The 14,376-nt window shown below is 34.5% G+C and overlaps 1 protein-coding gene across 4 annotated transcripts in view; it reads right to left on the bottom strand.

The window, feature by feature from the left end:
- gripap1 (GRIP1 associated protein 1) overlaps positions 1-14,376 on the bottom strand; it is a 59,229-nt gene that overhangs the window by 27,905 nt on the left and 16,948 nt on the right. For 3 of the 4 annotated variants that reach the window (XM_067394463.1, XM_067394462.1, XM_067394460.1), the window contains exons 15-23: positions 13,955-14,047; positions 9,756-9,890; positions 9,325-9,420; positions 8,341-8,553; positions 8,054-8,167; positions 7,676-7,753; positions 6,094-6,189; positions 5,022-5,078; positions 4,208-4,307 (exon numbers count right to left, since the gene is read on the bottom strand). In XM_067394463.1, coding sequence (XP_067250564.1) covers positions 4,208-4,307; positions 5,022-5,078; positions 6,094-6,189; positions 7,676-7,753; positions 8,054-8,167; positions 8,341-8,553; positions 9,325-9,420; positions 9,756-9,890; positions 13,955-14,047 — 982 coding nt within the window. The remainder of the gene's footprint in view (positions 1-4,207; positions 4,308-5,021; positions 5,079-6,093; positions 6,190-7,675; positions 7,754-8,053; positions 8,168-8,340; positions 8,554-9,324; positions 9,421-9,755; positions 9,891-13,954; positions 14,048-14,376) is intronic. The other variant, XM_067394464.1, reaches the window with a different exon arrangement.

The raw sequence follows: 14,376 nt of genomic DNA, 5'->3' as shown, positions 1-14,376 counted from the left end.
GAATCATCAGTTATCACTATTGGCCAAAATGTTCATATCGGTCTTTCCTAACTCAATTAATTTATAACATGTACAGATGAACTGAAGGAAACTGGTCTCAAATGCATTAAACAGCACAAGTATCTGACAGGTGGGCAAGTCCCTTTAAAGTATATGTTAATGAGTTATTTTGAAGCACTTAATATAAAGAATATCTCATGTTTAGGACAGTTTGATTATGCACATTTCCTGCAGCAGTTCACTCTATTTCCTTGGTTATTTTTCAGAAGCGATATAATGGTATTGTCTCATTCTATATCTTGTTTGAAAATATATCGATATACCACACAGCCCTAGTTACTATTAAATAGCGGTTTCCAGATAAGGTAACTGCTATTATGATCAACAACTAGCTATTTGCAAGGCAATTATCAGTTAGCAGCAATATCAGCACAAATTACTTTTACAATCAACAGATAGTAAGTGAAAAACTACTGAGTGAGTATTCTAGACTAGAGAAAAGCATGCTAACATACAGGCTATTTAGCAGAATGCCATCCATTAATACCTGCACTCACGGACAGAGAATCTACAAGGTAAACAATTCACAAAAGTTAGACGTCATCTGTTTCATGTAACATTTAATTACAGAATGTATGGAAGCACTATTGTTCAAAAGCATGGGGTCAGCAATTATAACTTAATACATTTATTCAGCAAAATTCAGGACAAATTAAACTGATCAAAAGTGAGAGTAAAGACATTTATAATGTTACAAAAGATTTCTATTTCAAATAAATACTGTACTTTTGAACTTCCAACTCAAAGAATACCGAAAAAAAGGTAGTTTCCATAAAAATATTATGTAGCACTTAACCACTTAACCATTTTCAACATTGTTAAGAAGAAATGAGCACATTAGAATTAAAGTTGAAGGATCATGTGACACTGAAGACTAATGATGATGCTGAAAATTCAGCTTTGCATCAGGAATAAATGACATTTTTATAAATACATAGAAATAAAAAACTGATTGTTTCATTTCTCACAATATGTCACAATATTACTGTTTGTGCTGTATTTTTTATCAACTAAATGCAGCATTGGTGAGCAAAAGAAGCTTCTTTTAAAACATTTAAAAAAAATCTTATCAATCCCCAAATTTTTGAACAGAACTGTATATATAAGCTATGTTCCAAAAACTAGTGAGCTGCCTACCAAGACAGTATTTTAAGAAATCATAGGTGTGTTAGGGGGGGGCGGGGGGAATGCAAGAAAATATAAATAAATCTACTTTTATAACATTAAATACCAAAAATATCAATAAATAGTATACTTTAAAACTGACTATTTTATTCATTATTTGTGTGCTATGTTTTCAAAGTATGAGATTGTTAGCAAAATGCTAAGTCTACCTCTATTGGAATCAATTGTGAGTTGAATTTCTTTTGAGTTGACCTTTCAGTTGGGATGCTACCCTTAGAAGGTAGACTATCCAGGCAGCAAGCTCAGTAGGTATTGTAACAGAGCTATAAATACTTCATTTAAAGAAAGAAAATTATAAATAGAAGACAACAATGAAATCTGTATGTACAGTGCCAAGTTGTTACCACCTTTTCCCCCTCACAGATTGGGACAGTGAACCAAAAAACATGTCGAAACTCTCTTTGAGAATGTGTGTGTGGACTTTCAGACCCTCTTGGACATTTGACAAAGATAAAGCTCCCTACTTTAAAATGTCTGATTCTAAACTTTCTGTACCGCAACCATTAAACATTTAGTGTACTTTAAATTATAAATGGCTCAAAAGAGGAGTGCCCTGGCACTGCCAACAATCTACAGAGAGCAAGTGCACATATGCATGGATCTGTAGCACATTTTTAGAGGGGCTCCATCAAATATTTACAGCACTCGCCTCTCCTGCCTTGTTGTGTGTGGGGTCCGTCCCCACAGGAGTTAAAGTTTTTAAAAAACAAACGAACAAATGTACTCCGAAAATTTTCTATTAAGTTGGCACACTGTATTGATTTTGATTCAGCGTTTGAGCATTGGAATTTTGAGCTGCCGATTATGTGGTCCTAATGTAAAAATTTGATCATAAACAACACGGATAAGGTATTACGCCTTGCGTTCATGTCCTGTTAAAATCATAGTAAAAAAAAATTTTTTTTATACGCAGTTCGTAAAAAAAAAAAAAATGTTCTCAAGGCTACATAATAAAGATGTTTTCTGTGACGTCAACAACAATTTGTTTACATGCACCCTCATAATGTTAATATAATGAGATTTAGGCAATACTGCAATTAAATTTTACATAATTGTAGTACAATATGCGGCTTATGCAGATTTTAAATTGCAATAAACAGGCATGTAAAGCTTAAATTTCCTCTACTCTGTCCAAAGTGTGCGTGTGCTTGTGATGTACAGGAACCGCCTAAAATGAAATCAATGATGGCAAATATAAGAAACAGTGTCAATCACCAGTTGTTTGCTTTATGAATTCTAACAATGCAATGTTGTGAGAACATAAACGTGAATGCCGCTCGGTAAAGTTGATGGACCAGTGCTGCATCATCATGAAAGTTTAAGCCTTGCCAATTTTAAATATTCAACCGCAAGATGACGCAAAAGGGAACTCAATTTGTTACTCGTGTGCTGTGTGGGACGTTTTCTGTGCGCAAACACCCGAATTGGTGAGTATCCTCATAATATAGTAAGTTATGTCTTAGGTGAATATAAACAGCTGAGAAAGAAAACACATGTGTGTCAGTATATTTGGTCCTTGCATTAGCTCACTGCTCTTATTTTACATTTGATTACTTATTAAATTTCTGTACTTGAAAACTACTGTTAGACATACCTGAAAAGCACTAATTATTTTATTTGTATCTCTCTTTTATTGTAATTTTATTTTTTATTCTTATTTTATTACTGACTGTTTACATGTCTTTAACAATGATTTAAATTCATATTAGATAAGTTAGGAGTTTTAGCTGTGGTATCGCAATTGGAATGTAGAATTGTGAATTTCCACTGGTATGTAAAATTTTGGTGTGTTAACTGCCCGTTTTTGTGAATATTACATGACTGGTAAAAAGTATTTATGGCCAGTAAATTTTCACACAGCCATTGGCAGGTGTGGCAAAAAGTTAAGTTTTAGACGCTGTATACATGGATGACGCTGTCATGCACAGATTTGTAAATATAGTGATAAACATCATTACATTTTTAGGGTGCTGAGTTCATGACAACAACGTTGAGTCACATGAATATAATGCAGTATATTGATGGTTGAAAAACATTGAAATGAAGACATTTTAGGGTGTCAATGAATCAAAAAAAAATGTGTTGTGCGTTAGGGTATGTGAATAAAGAGGTCATGGCAATAATCAGAATAATGAAGTGAATAATCAGGATAATGAAGACTGTGCATAAATGGGAGTGACGAGGTTTACTTGTGTCCTTACTGCAATTAAATCCATACTCTTATTATTGGAAATGATCACATTACTGGTGCACATGTGAACATAGTCAATACTCTATGTACTGTAAAAAGTGCTATACAAACAAAATTGACTTCACTTAACTTAATATTATAAAACAGTCAGCTAAAGTCAACAAAAACTTTATTAAAAACCCATTTTACTCCTATATTGGTGAAAAGAAAAGAAATGGGCTGAGAGAATGTTATTCTTGAGAAATTTATCAGATTGTGAAAAGTGAGTGTTACATACCAGAATGGAGCCAAAAATCTCCATGATATGCAATAACACCACTGTAATGTGAAAGAAAAACTACATTAATGCAATTTTCCTTCTTGGAAAAAACTATTTATAGCCAATGAGCCGATGCAGGAAAGTGAACTGCTCAACATCCCACAGGAACCGTATGCAAAAGCAAAGCAGACAGGCTCCTTATAATTCACTTCAGGTGGTAAGAACAGGCTTTGGGTTTGTCTCATTTGTAGCGATTTGCAGCAGGGGTGGAGCCGTCTTCAGCTGCTGCCTTATTTATGCACAGTGCCGCATATTTACTTACCTGCTTTAATTTTTCATTCATGTCCCCTATGTGTGATGAAACAGCGACTGCTGAGGCCATGGCAGTTTAAATCAACTGAGAGGGTGGTCGACCACTCTAAAAAGCTTTATTCCCTGCATTTACAACTGCTTTATATGGTGATAAAGGAGATATGTCTCAAAATCTTAAGGGAAAGAGAAAAAGTGTTTACCTGTCCGAGTCTTAGTGTTGGTTAAGATCTCCTGCAGCCGCTCCTGGAGTTTATCCGCTCTCTTTCTTTCCAGATGGAGCTGCCTCTTCAAGTCTTTCAGCTGCAGACATAACATGACAGGCATTATTTTGACAGCAGACAGACATTTAGCTTTGTAGACATTTAAGAATCCAGTAAATACAGTGGCTCCAGAAGTATTTGGACACTTAAGCCACACTTGAAAATCTATGAATATCACTGCAATATATAATAAAATAGCAAACCAATATATATCTATATAGACAATTTCACATCAGTGAAACATCCTGTACATCAATTTTGCTGCAGTAGCTAGTAGCATTTTACTACAAAAGCTTTTTTTGTTTTTGCCAGAAGAAAAAAACCCAAAAGAGGAGAAGCTATATATGAAATTTCATCCGTTTTCATCCAAAATCACTTCAAGCAGGAAGGAACTTCCCAGAGGGACTGCATTTGTAACCTAATAAACAGTGTGAATATATAAATAATAAACAATGCCATAGAAAAACTATTACCAAAACTTTGAGCTAAAAGTATGGACTGATTCTGGAGCTGGAAACACACACAGGCACACACAGGCAATCGATGAACCGTCAAACGAGATTCTATTGATGAAACGGCTACAGCGTTAATGAAAGCTGATCGACCTTCATCAATGGGAGGTCTGGTTTCAGGTCTGTAGGGCAGAGAGGTGTCCTGCCCATCGCCTGGGACTATTTTAATTCACTTTCTGGGAAATGGAGAGAGGGAAAGCCCTGACTCATCTCTTTTTTTTCTGGCTGGATTGCCTACTTACCGCTGAACTACCTTTTTTCTCCAGGATTCTCTGTCCATCCACCGTGTCTTTAATCTCCTGAAATACACACACAGAGGTTATTATAGTTCAGCAAATAAGTATATATTTTAAAACTATTTTCAAATGACTATTTTCAAATAACTTTTCAGTTTAGTTTGAAATAGTTCAGTGAGTTACAGTTTAGTCTTTCATTTTCTTTATTTTAGACAATAAAAGAGAGCACACCATTCATTTACAGAGGAACTTCATTTACAGAAATTCTAAAATTCAATTACAGAAGAACTTCAGAAACAATGTTATGAGGTTAATGTTTTTTAATGAAGTCTCATATGCTCACCAAGTCTGCATTTATTTGATCAAATATTCAGTAAAACAGTAATATTGTGAAACTGTGATGCAAAGCTGAATTTTCAGCATCATTACTCCAGTCTTCAGTGTCACATGATTCTTCAGAATTCATTCTAATATGATGATTTGGTGCTCATGAAATGTTTCTTCTTATTATATTAATATTTCTGTGGAAATAATTGTTGTCAGGATTCTTCGATTAATAATAGAAAATTCAAAAGAACAGCATTTATTTAAATGGACTGGAAATCTTTTGCAACATTGTGTCTTCACTTTTTTAAACTTACTGACCCCAAACTTTTGAACATTAGTGTATGATGCTTTAAATCTTAATTTTAGTAAATTAGTCTTAGTTATATAATAACCATGAAACAAGTAACATCAGAACAAAGGAAAGTCCTAATAAATCATCCTAAAAATATTAAGATGAGACCAGGAAACACCCATTTTTCAGCTCTGAAAACTAAACATCCCCCAGGAGCTGCTGGCACCAGATGCTCACACAAAGAACAATCTCATCCTACTGTTGAGTCACGCATCGTTCTTGAGTCACATTTGAAATTACTGCTGAGCTCCAGCAATCACACCCCCATAATATCCTCCATCTGAGTCATGCCTTATTTAGCATCTTAAAAACACATGGTTCTCATCACGTTGAAGAACTAACGCTCCAGCAGAGCCACTAGGAGACTGCCAGAAAAAAGAATCCATTCTGTTCACACACCTGTTTGAGTTTTCCGATTGTGTCATTGAGATCTTCTCTCTCTTTCTCCATCTCCTTCACTTGCTGTTTAACTGCCTCCACCTCTGCAGCTTTAGCCTAAAAAGGGCAGGAAAATGTTCCTTCAATCATTTAAAATGCACAATGGATAAAATTTCTGGAGAAAATAAACCTTATTTACTTGTTTAATGCATATTCTGGTCTTATTGTGTGTGACTATATAATAATATAATTTTTTTCCATGCCCACATGGCTTTGGTTATGCTTATTTGTTCTCCATGCCAGCTTCCATGAAAGCTAAACTTTTATGGCAAAATAGTTAAACAATAAAAGGTGCTTAAAAACCTGTGTATGTTTTACTTACTATATTTTTATTTTTCAATAATATTTAATTTAATTTAATTTAATTTAATTTAATTAAATTTAATTAAATTTAATTAAATTTAATTAAATGTAATTAAATTTAATTAAATTTAATTAAATTTAATTAAATTTAATTAAATTTAATTTAATTTAATTTAATTAAATTTAATTTAATTTAATTTAATTTAAAAATGCCTGTTTTTAAAAACTGATTTAGGTGTGACTTTATTAATATATATATATATATATATATATATATATATATATATATATATATATATATATATATATATATATATATATATATATATATATATATATATATATTTATTTTCAAAGTCAGATGGACATTGAAGAGATAAAGGTGTCGTTTCATGTGATTTGGATCCATGTACTACTTACTTACCTGATTATATATTTAGATGTTCCTTTAAAATTGCAAAGGTGACCCCTTTATGTTGTTGGAAAACTACCGACTAATATCTATATTTCTTAAAAAATATATTTTCTAAAAAACAATTTAAAAATTTTTTTTTTACATTTTCTGCCTTGGTTATGTCAGCAGAAAAGAAAAATTCTAAAGAAAATAAATTTTGCTCTCAAAATCTTTCATCAAAACAACTTCCTCTGCTTCTGAAATAAATTTTCTATTGTGCTAACATAACCAAGGATAGCATGGTAGAATGATATTAAATGTTAAGATCATATCCAACTTTATACGATCCACTCAAATAAAGATGGATAAAATCAAGTCACGTCAGAGATGGACTGGCCATAGGGACTTTTATTGGTGGTTAAGTTCAGTAGAATAATAAATTAAATGCAATTTAAATGGACTCCTACTACTTTACAGAAAACAAAAGTAATTAGATGGGATTTGAACTTGAGTTTCAATGACCTCATTCTGAAATGCTTAACTTTTGAGCACCTACGGATGATAAACGCATTTCATGCATTTGATAGTCTTTTAAGCTCATTAAGTAAAATTCTATGTCAAGCAAGCACCCATCAACTCAATGAGACATGACAGAATAAAGCCTTCTAATGTGAGTGCTTGAGACTTGAATATGCATGAAGACAACAAATGTGTCATAAAGACAAAATGTGCTAAATATAGCTTTACCGCTTATTACTTCATCTGCTTTAGCCGACTGTATTCCATTAAGTGTTATCGAACACCAAATGTGTTTTTATCATCACACACACGCATCCAAAAGTTTACCTCCAGCTGGACTGTGTGATCTTTCTGTACCCGCTGGATCTCTTCTGCATGGTCCAGTTTGTTCTTTTCCATGGTCTCCTGCTCACAACACACAAATGACACCAGCATCAAATATAAATCAACCACACATCCAAGTGTGACAGTTTTAAGATAAATGCAACCTTTTGTTTTTTTTTTTTAAATATAAAAACAAATCCACTAAAAATGCTCTTCTTTTTAACCATTTGGCATATTAAAGTCTATAACACGTTAACGACAAAAACAACACTGACATCATGTGGTCAGAATGATACTGATGTACCCAGATGTAAACAACAAAAGACAGTTTCCATCTCTGGCATTGCTCTGCAGTGAGAGATGGCTGTAAACCCACAGTACCTCGGCTTCCTTGAGTCTGCGTTCAAACCAGCCCTTCGTCCCCTCCATGGACTGAACCTGAGCTTTCAGCTCCTCTACATATGGCTGAAGACCCTCCAGCTCTTTGGTATGAGCCTCAAAAAATAAAAGAAATACCATTGTGAAAGGAAATTTAGCAGATCGTTTTTGCCCAAAGTACACTTTGTACAGACACAATCCACCTGAAGCAAACTGAGGTTAAGTGCTTTATTGAAAGTTCATGTCTCAACCTACACACTTTCAGTTACTGGCCCAGAAATGTTCCTTACTTTCTCATCTCTTAGCTGTGAGCGAATCTCCTCTTCCGTGCGGTTCTTCTCCTCGTGGAGGCCGCGGAGCTCCTTCTCGTAGCGAGCCCTGATGCTCAGCACCTCCTTCTCATGCTGCAAACGCACGTTGCTGAGTTCCTCTTTGTGCCGAGATTTCTCCTGCGCCATCTCAATGGCCAGTTCATCCAGCATGGCCTTACGCTTATCTGCAGTCTGACAGAACAGTCAGGAATTTAGTTTTAAATAAAATGTGGCATTTTCAAAGTTCCAGTCATTATCAAGATTCAATCTTTTTTTTTTTTTTTGAAGCATGAATTTTTCTTGAAGCATAAGACTTTTCATAAAACATAAAGGCATCATCTTCTTCAACAACTGGTATTTAGATAATGGGTATTTAGATTGAAATCTGTTCATTACATTATATAAAGAATGCTATATACAGGCTTGTCTTTAAAGAGGACCTATTATGCTTTTTTTACATTTTCTACTTTCTTTAGTGTGCAATGTTGCTGTTTGAGCATGAGAATGGTCTGCAAAGTTCCCGCTCAAGGCATAAGCAGGAAAAAAAAGGTGATGTGGCCTAGTTGAGTTGTGTTAGTAGCGTTTTGAAACTTGCAGTTATGGTAAGGGGTGTGACCAATCACCACACACTGGTCCTGGATCTGGTGCAAGAAACCTTGACTAACATTACATATTTTAGAGGGGGAAAAAAAGTACACAAAAAAGAGGTGAACCTTCCAGAGCCCATTTGTGTCTAAATCCGATAGCGTTTTTTAAATTAATAAAGTCATTATGATGGTCAAAAGATCAGAGTATTAACTGATGGAAAAACGAGCAGAGCGAACTGACTCACTAAAGAAGCTTAAATGACGACAGAGATAGTGAGTGCACCAAACGTTAAACTACTTTCACCTGCTGCAGTGGGAATTGACTGAATTGTGAAAAGATCAGAAGGTAGAAAAGAGGGTTTGTGTGTATCGTCACCTTTCTAGCCTCTTCTAACTCCTGCTGTAGCTTGTCCTTCTCCAGACCAAGTTCAGTGAGCTGCTCCAGTAGTCGACTATTCGCTCGGTTTGACTCCTGATCATCAAGAAGAAGTCAAATCATTATGTATAATCTGAATACAAATAGAGATATTTTACATTTAACTATATTAAAATATGTAATTGCTGCAGTAATAAAAGAACTAAAGTAATTTTGCCATTAAAAAATATTTTTTTAACATTATTTTTCGTCAAAACTGACTTTCTCAATCTCCTAAAGGATTGGACTTTTCTGCTGTAGGCAGGGAAAAATAATATTAAAGCCTAATATGATTCCTATCCAATCCAATAACATAACACTCAGACATACAATGTTTAATTGTTGCAAATGCCTTTCTATGTTGTTTAAAAAGTGAACGGGTACCAAAATACCTGTAGCTGTGAGTTGAGATCATCTCTCTGTGCCAGGAAACTCTCCTGTTCTGTACGTCTCTGCTGAAGCTCTGCGTTGAGAGCCAGATTTTGCTCTCTCAACAAATTCAGTTCCTGAGTCTTCACTGTTTGGATCTGTGAAAAACACACACTGAGTATCAGATGCTCAAAGAACCCAGAGCAACTAAATTAAGTCTTTTTCAGTTTGAATTCAGTGTATAAGAGGAAAAAATGCCAACAGAACAGTGGAAAGAGCTTAACACCAGAGAAAAGCTGAGAAAATGCAATACAGCACAATGCAGCACAATGCAGAAACCAATATCAATATAAGTGTACCCATGAGCGCTTTTAAGCCAAATATAAACCTTCATGCATGATGCAGCATACGCATGTATGTGTGAACATATATAAACAAAATATCTAGGCTAGCACAAGTACTACATACATAGAAATAAATATATTAAATATGGAAAAGTTTTCAAAACCTCAACCAGGGTTAAAGTGCAGTGGAAGTCCTGCCAAATTAACCTTATATGCAGCCTTGGAGTACCAATTAAATTATTCATATTTATTTAAATATTAATATTTAGTTATTGCTCACAATGGGTAATGGGTTTGATTCCCAGGGAGTGCACATAGAAATGCAAATATACCTTAAATACATTGTAAATCACTTCGGATAAAATAAATAAGCATTATGAGTTTAATCATACAGTAATAACCAGTGCTGGGTAGTAAATGATTACTTGTAATCTGGATTATGTAATCAGATTGCAAAAATTATATACTTTTTAAAAGACAACAGTTACATTTTTATTGATTAAATGGTCACTTAATATCCACAAAATGGCAGTAAAATATTCATAGTTTATTGATTCTCATTAATTCTTCTTTTTGTCTTTATAAATTGTCCTTTCTAAAACAGCCTATTGCTTGCGTATGTTCAGAAAGTCTTCCAGACTTTACAGACAAGTCAGAGGCCACACAGCATAACAAACAAAATATTTATATAATATAACACTTTTTGTGTTTTATTTTGATTGTTTTTATTTGAAAATTTTACATTTTTATGGTGTAATTAATTATCACCTTTCATAAACTTACGAACCCCCAGCACTTCCTTCAAAAACCCATTTGGGAAACCCTGACATAATTTAATGTTTAATGCACTTCATTTTGTTGACGACAAATTTTCAACAATCTTTTTTTTTCTCTTTGTATTTTTATATCAATATAGTACAAGTTTATTCTATTCAAATCTAAGTGATAAACAAGTTAAGGCTAATAGTAAAGTCAAAGTAATCAAAAAGTAGTCCGATATCATTACCTAAAATGTGTAATGTAAGAAATTACGTTACTAACTAGGGATGCGCAGTGGAGCCAATATCTGTATCTGTAACAATTTCAAAAATATTTGTATCTGTATTATGATAAACCTGGAAGTGGGTGGGGCTTTAATGGAAAATTGTGAATTACATAAGAAGCCCGTAATGTAATGTAATTCTATTGCCTTCATAGTTTCCATTTAACAAATATTCCTTGTATGGCTTATAAAATAAAATTATTTTTTATTATAATTATAACATTTTTTAAATATCTTACAATACTAAATGTTAAATAAAAGTAAAAAAAAAAACTTTTTTTTTATTATTTCCAGAAAAACTTTGTGTATAGAGTTATGTCAGGACAACCATCCACAACCTCAAATAAGAGGACTCTATATAAAATAGCTGAATAGAGAACATGGAAGTTGGGAAAAAAAAAATATTCAGTACTTGAAAATTGCTAAAACAACTTTTACTATGCATATCTGAATCAGTTATAAAGAATGCATGCCGGTCCGTCTCAGGGGACATTATTTGATAAAGTTTACACTCATTCATGTTTCATATAGTAAAAAACATTTAAAATAGACATATCAAATAGTAGAAAATGTGTATGATGTAGTATTTTAGCTGATATTACTCGTCAAAGCTCTGATTATTCTGAGAGACGCACAGTGAAGACAATGTGATGACAGAGTGTGTATTCGCAATTGCACTCTGCTCATTTCATTCATATAGTTTACATTCACCTCACACTCATTATTGCGTAGGGATTTATGTATAATAATGTTTATGTATAATATCTTGCTATGCTATCTTCTGGCTTACCTGTTATCTAGCAAACACAAGGAGTGAACGAGTATTTTACCTATTATTTGGTGGAATTCATTATTCGTTTTAAAGTCAATATCCATGTATTGACTTCAGGCAAGTCCCTACTACGGTTTTCATCATGTAATTTGTATTCGGTAATGGACTACAATTTGTAAGTAATCTACTCAGCACTGGTAATAAAGGAATTTATACAGTGGGTATGGAAAGTATTCAGACCCCCCTTAAATTTTTCACTCTTTGTTATATTGCAGCCATTTGCTAAAATCATTTAAGTTAATTTTTTTCCTCATTAATGTACACACAGCACCCCATATTGACAGAAAAACACAAAATTGTTGACATTTTTGCAGATTTATTAAAAAAGAAAAACTGAAATATCACATGGTCCTAAGTATTCAGACCCTTTGCTGTGACACTCATATATTTAACTCAGGTGCTGTCCATTTCTTCTGAAATGGACCGATATAAAGCTTACAGCTCACAGTGCATGTCAGAGCAAATGAGAATCATGAGGTCAAAGGAACTGCCTGAAGAGCTCAGAGACAGAATTGTGGCAAGGCACAGATCTGGCCAAGGTTACAAAAAAAAAATTCTGCTGCACTTAAGGTTCCTAAGAGCACAGTGGCCTCCATAATCCTTAAATGGAAGACGTTTGGGACGACCAGAACCCTTCCTAGAGCTGGCCGTCCGGCCAAACTGAGCTATCGGGGGAGAAGAGCCTTGGTGAGAGAGGTAAAGAAGAACCCAAAGATCACTGTGGCTGAGCTCCAGAGATGCAGTTGGGAGATGGGAGAAAGTTGTAGAAAGTCAACCATCACTCCAGCCCTCCACATTAAAGCCTGCATGGAGTTTGCTAAAAAACACCTAAAGGACTCCAAGATGGTGAGAAATAAGATTCTCTGGTCTGATGAGACCAAGATAGAACTTTTTGGCCTTAATTCTAAGCGGTATGTGTTGAGAAAACCAAGCACTAATCATCACCTGTCCAATACAGTCCCTACAGTGAAGCATGGTGGTGGCAGCATCATGCTGTGGGGGTGTTTTTCAGCTGCAGGGACAGGACGACTGGTTGCAATCGAGGGAAAGATGAATGCGGCCAAGTACAGGGATATCCTGGATGAAAACCTTCTCCAAAGTGCTCAGGACCTCAGACTGGGCACACAGCTAAAATAACGAAGGAGTGGCTTCACAACAACTCCATGACTGTTCTTGAATGGCCCAGCCAGAGCCCTGACTTAAACCCAATTGAGCATCTCTGGAGAGACCTAAAAATGACTGTCCACCAACGTTTACCATCCAACCTGACAGAACTGGAGAGGATCTGCAAGGAGGAATGGCAGAGGATCCCCAAATCCAGGTGTGAAAAACTTGTTGCATCTTTCCCAAAAAGACTCATGGCTGTATTAGATCAAAAGGGTGCTTCTACTAAATACTGAGCAAAGGGTCTGAACACTTAGGACCATGTGATATTTCAGTTTTTCTTTTTTTAATAAATCTGCAAAAATGTCAACGATTCTGTGTTTTTTCTGTCAATATGGGGTGCTGTGTGTACATTAATGAGGAAAAAAATGAACTTAAATGGCTGCAATATAACAAAGAGTGAAAAATTTAAGGGGGTCTGAATACTTTCTGTACCCACTGTATATATGACTGTACTGAGGTTTTGTTTTAAGTTATCACAACGCCATACTTCCATAAGACACTAGTCATACTGTCTTTGTGACTAGAAAATTAAAACAGACAAACAAGTTTTCAAAGCAAAAAATGCATCTAAATGAACCTCCATGAATTGTCATTTAAATACTGACACTTTTTAAAATAATTAAAAGAAAATATGGCATCAAACTAATTGGTGTGAACTGAAAGTGATTTGTACACAGGCAATAGCTTTAAAGCTGATGAAAGTGGCATTAGTACATGTGTATTTTAACAGTTAATGGCACAAAGAGAATGTGTGTTAGACCAGACATGGTCATTGAATGAAGATGATGCAGGAACTGGGGTTGATGAAGGTCGTGATGCTGTATCAAGGTCAGGTACCTGTTCTAGGGCCGCTAGATTTGTCCTGAGAGCATCGTTCTCACTCAGCATGCCCTCCACCTGCTCCTGACTGACCGCGCTCTGACACGCTACCTGTAGCTCCGCCCAAACATAAAACCACCCCACGAGAGACAGAGAGAGAAAAGGAACAAAAGAGAAAGCAACACAGAAAGATGAAAGAATGAAAGAATAAATAAATGAAAGATTGAATGAAAAACAAATGAAAGAAGAAAAGAATTAAGTACAAAGAAAACATAAAATAAACCAGAAATTGAACATTAGAATAAATTAAATAAAAAAATAAAATACAAAAAAGTGAAATATTTGAAAAATAAAAATACAAAATATTAATGTAATAAATAGAATTAAAAAAATGTAAAAAGGAAACCCGCAATAACGTGAAAGAAAAGAGCAAATTAATA

The sequence above is a fragment of the Chanodichthys erythropterus genome, chromosome 9, assembly GCF_024489055.1.
Source record: "Chanodichthys erythropterus isolate Z2021 chromosome 9, ASM2448905v1, whole genome shotgun sequence".
Taxonomy (NCBI): Eukaryota; Metazoa; Chordata; class Actinopteri; order Cypriniformes; family Xenocyprididae; genus Chanodichthys; species Chanodichthys erythropterus.
Note: the sequence above shows the minus strand (reverse complement) of the source record. Positions and strands in the feature narration are given on the sequence as shown.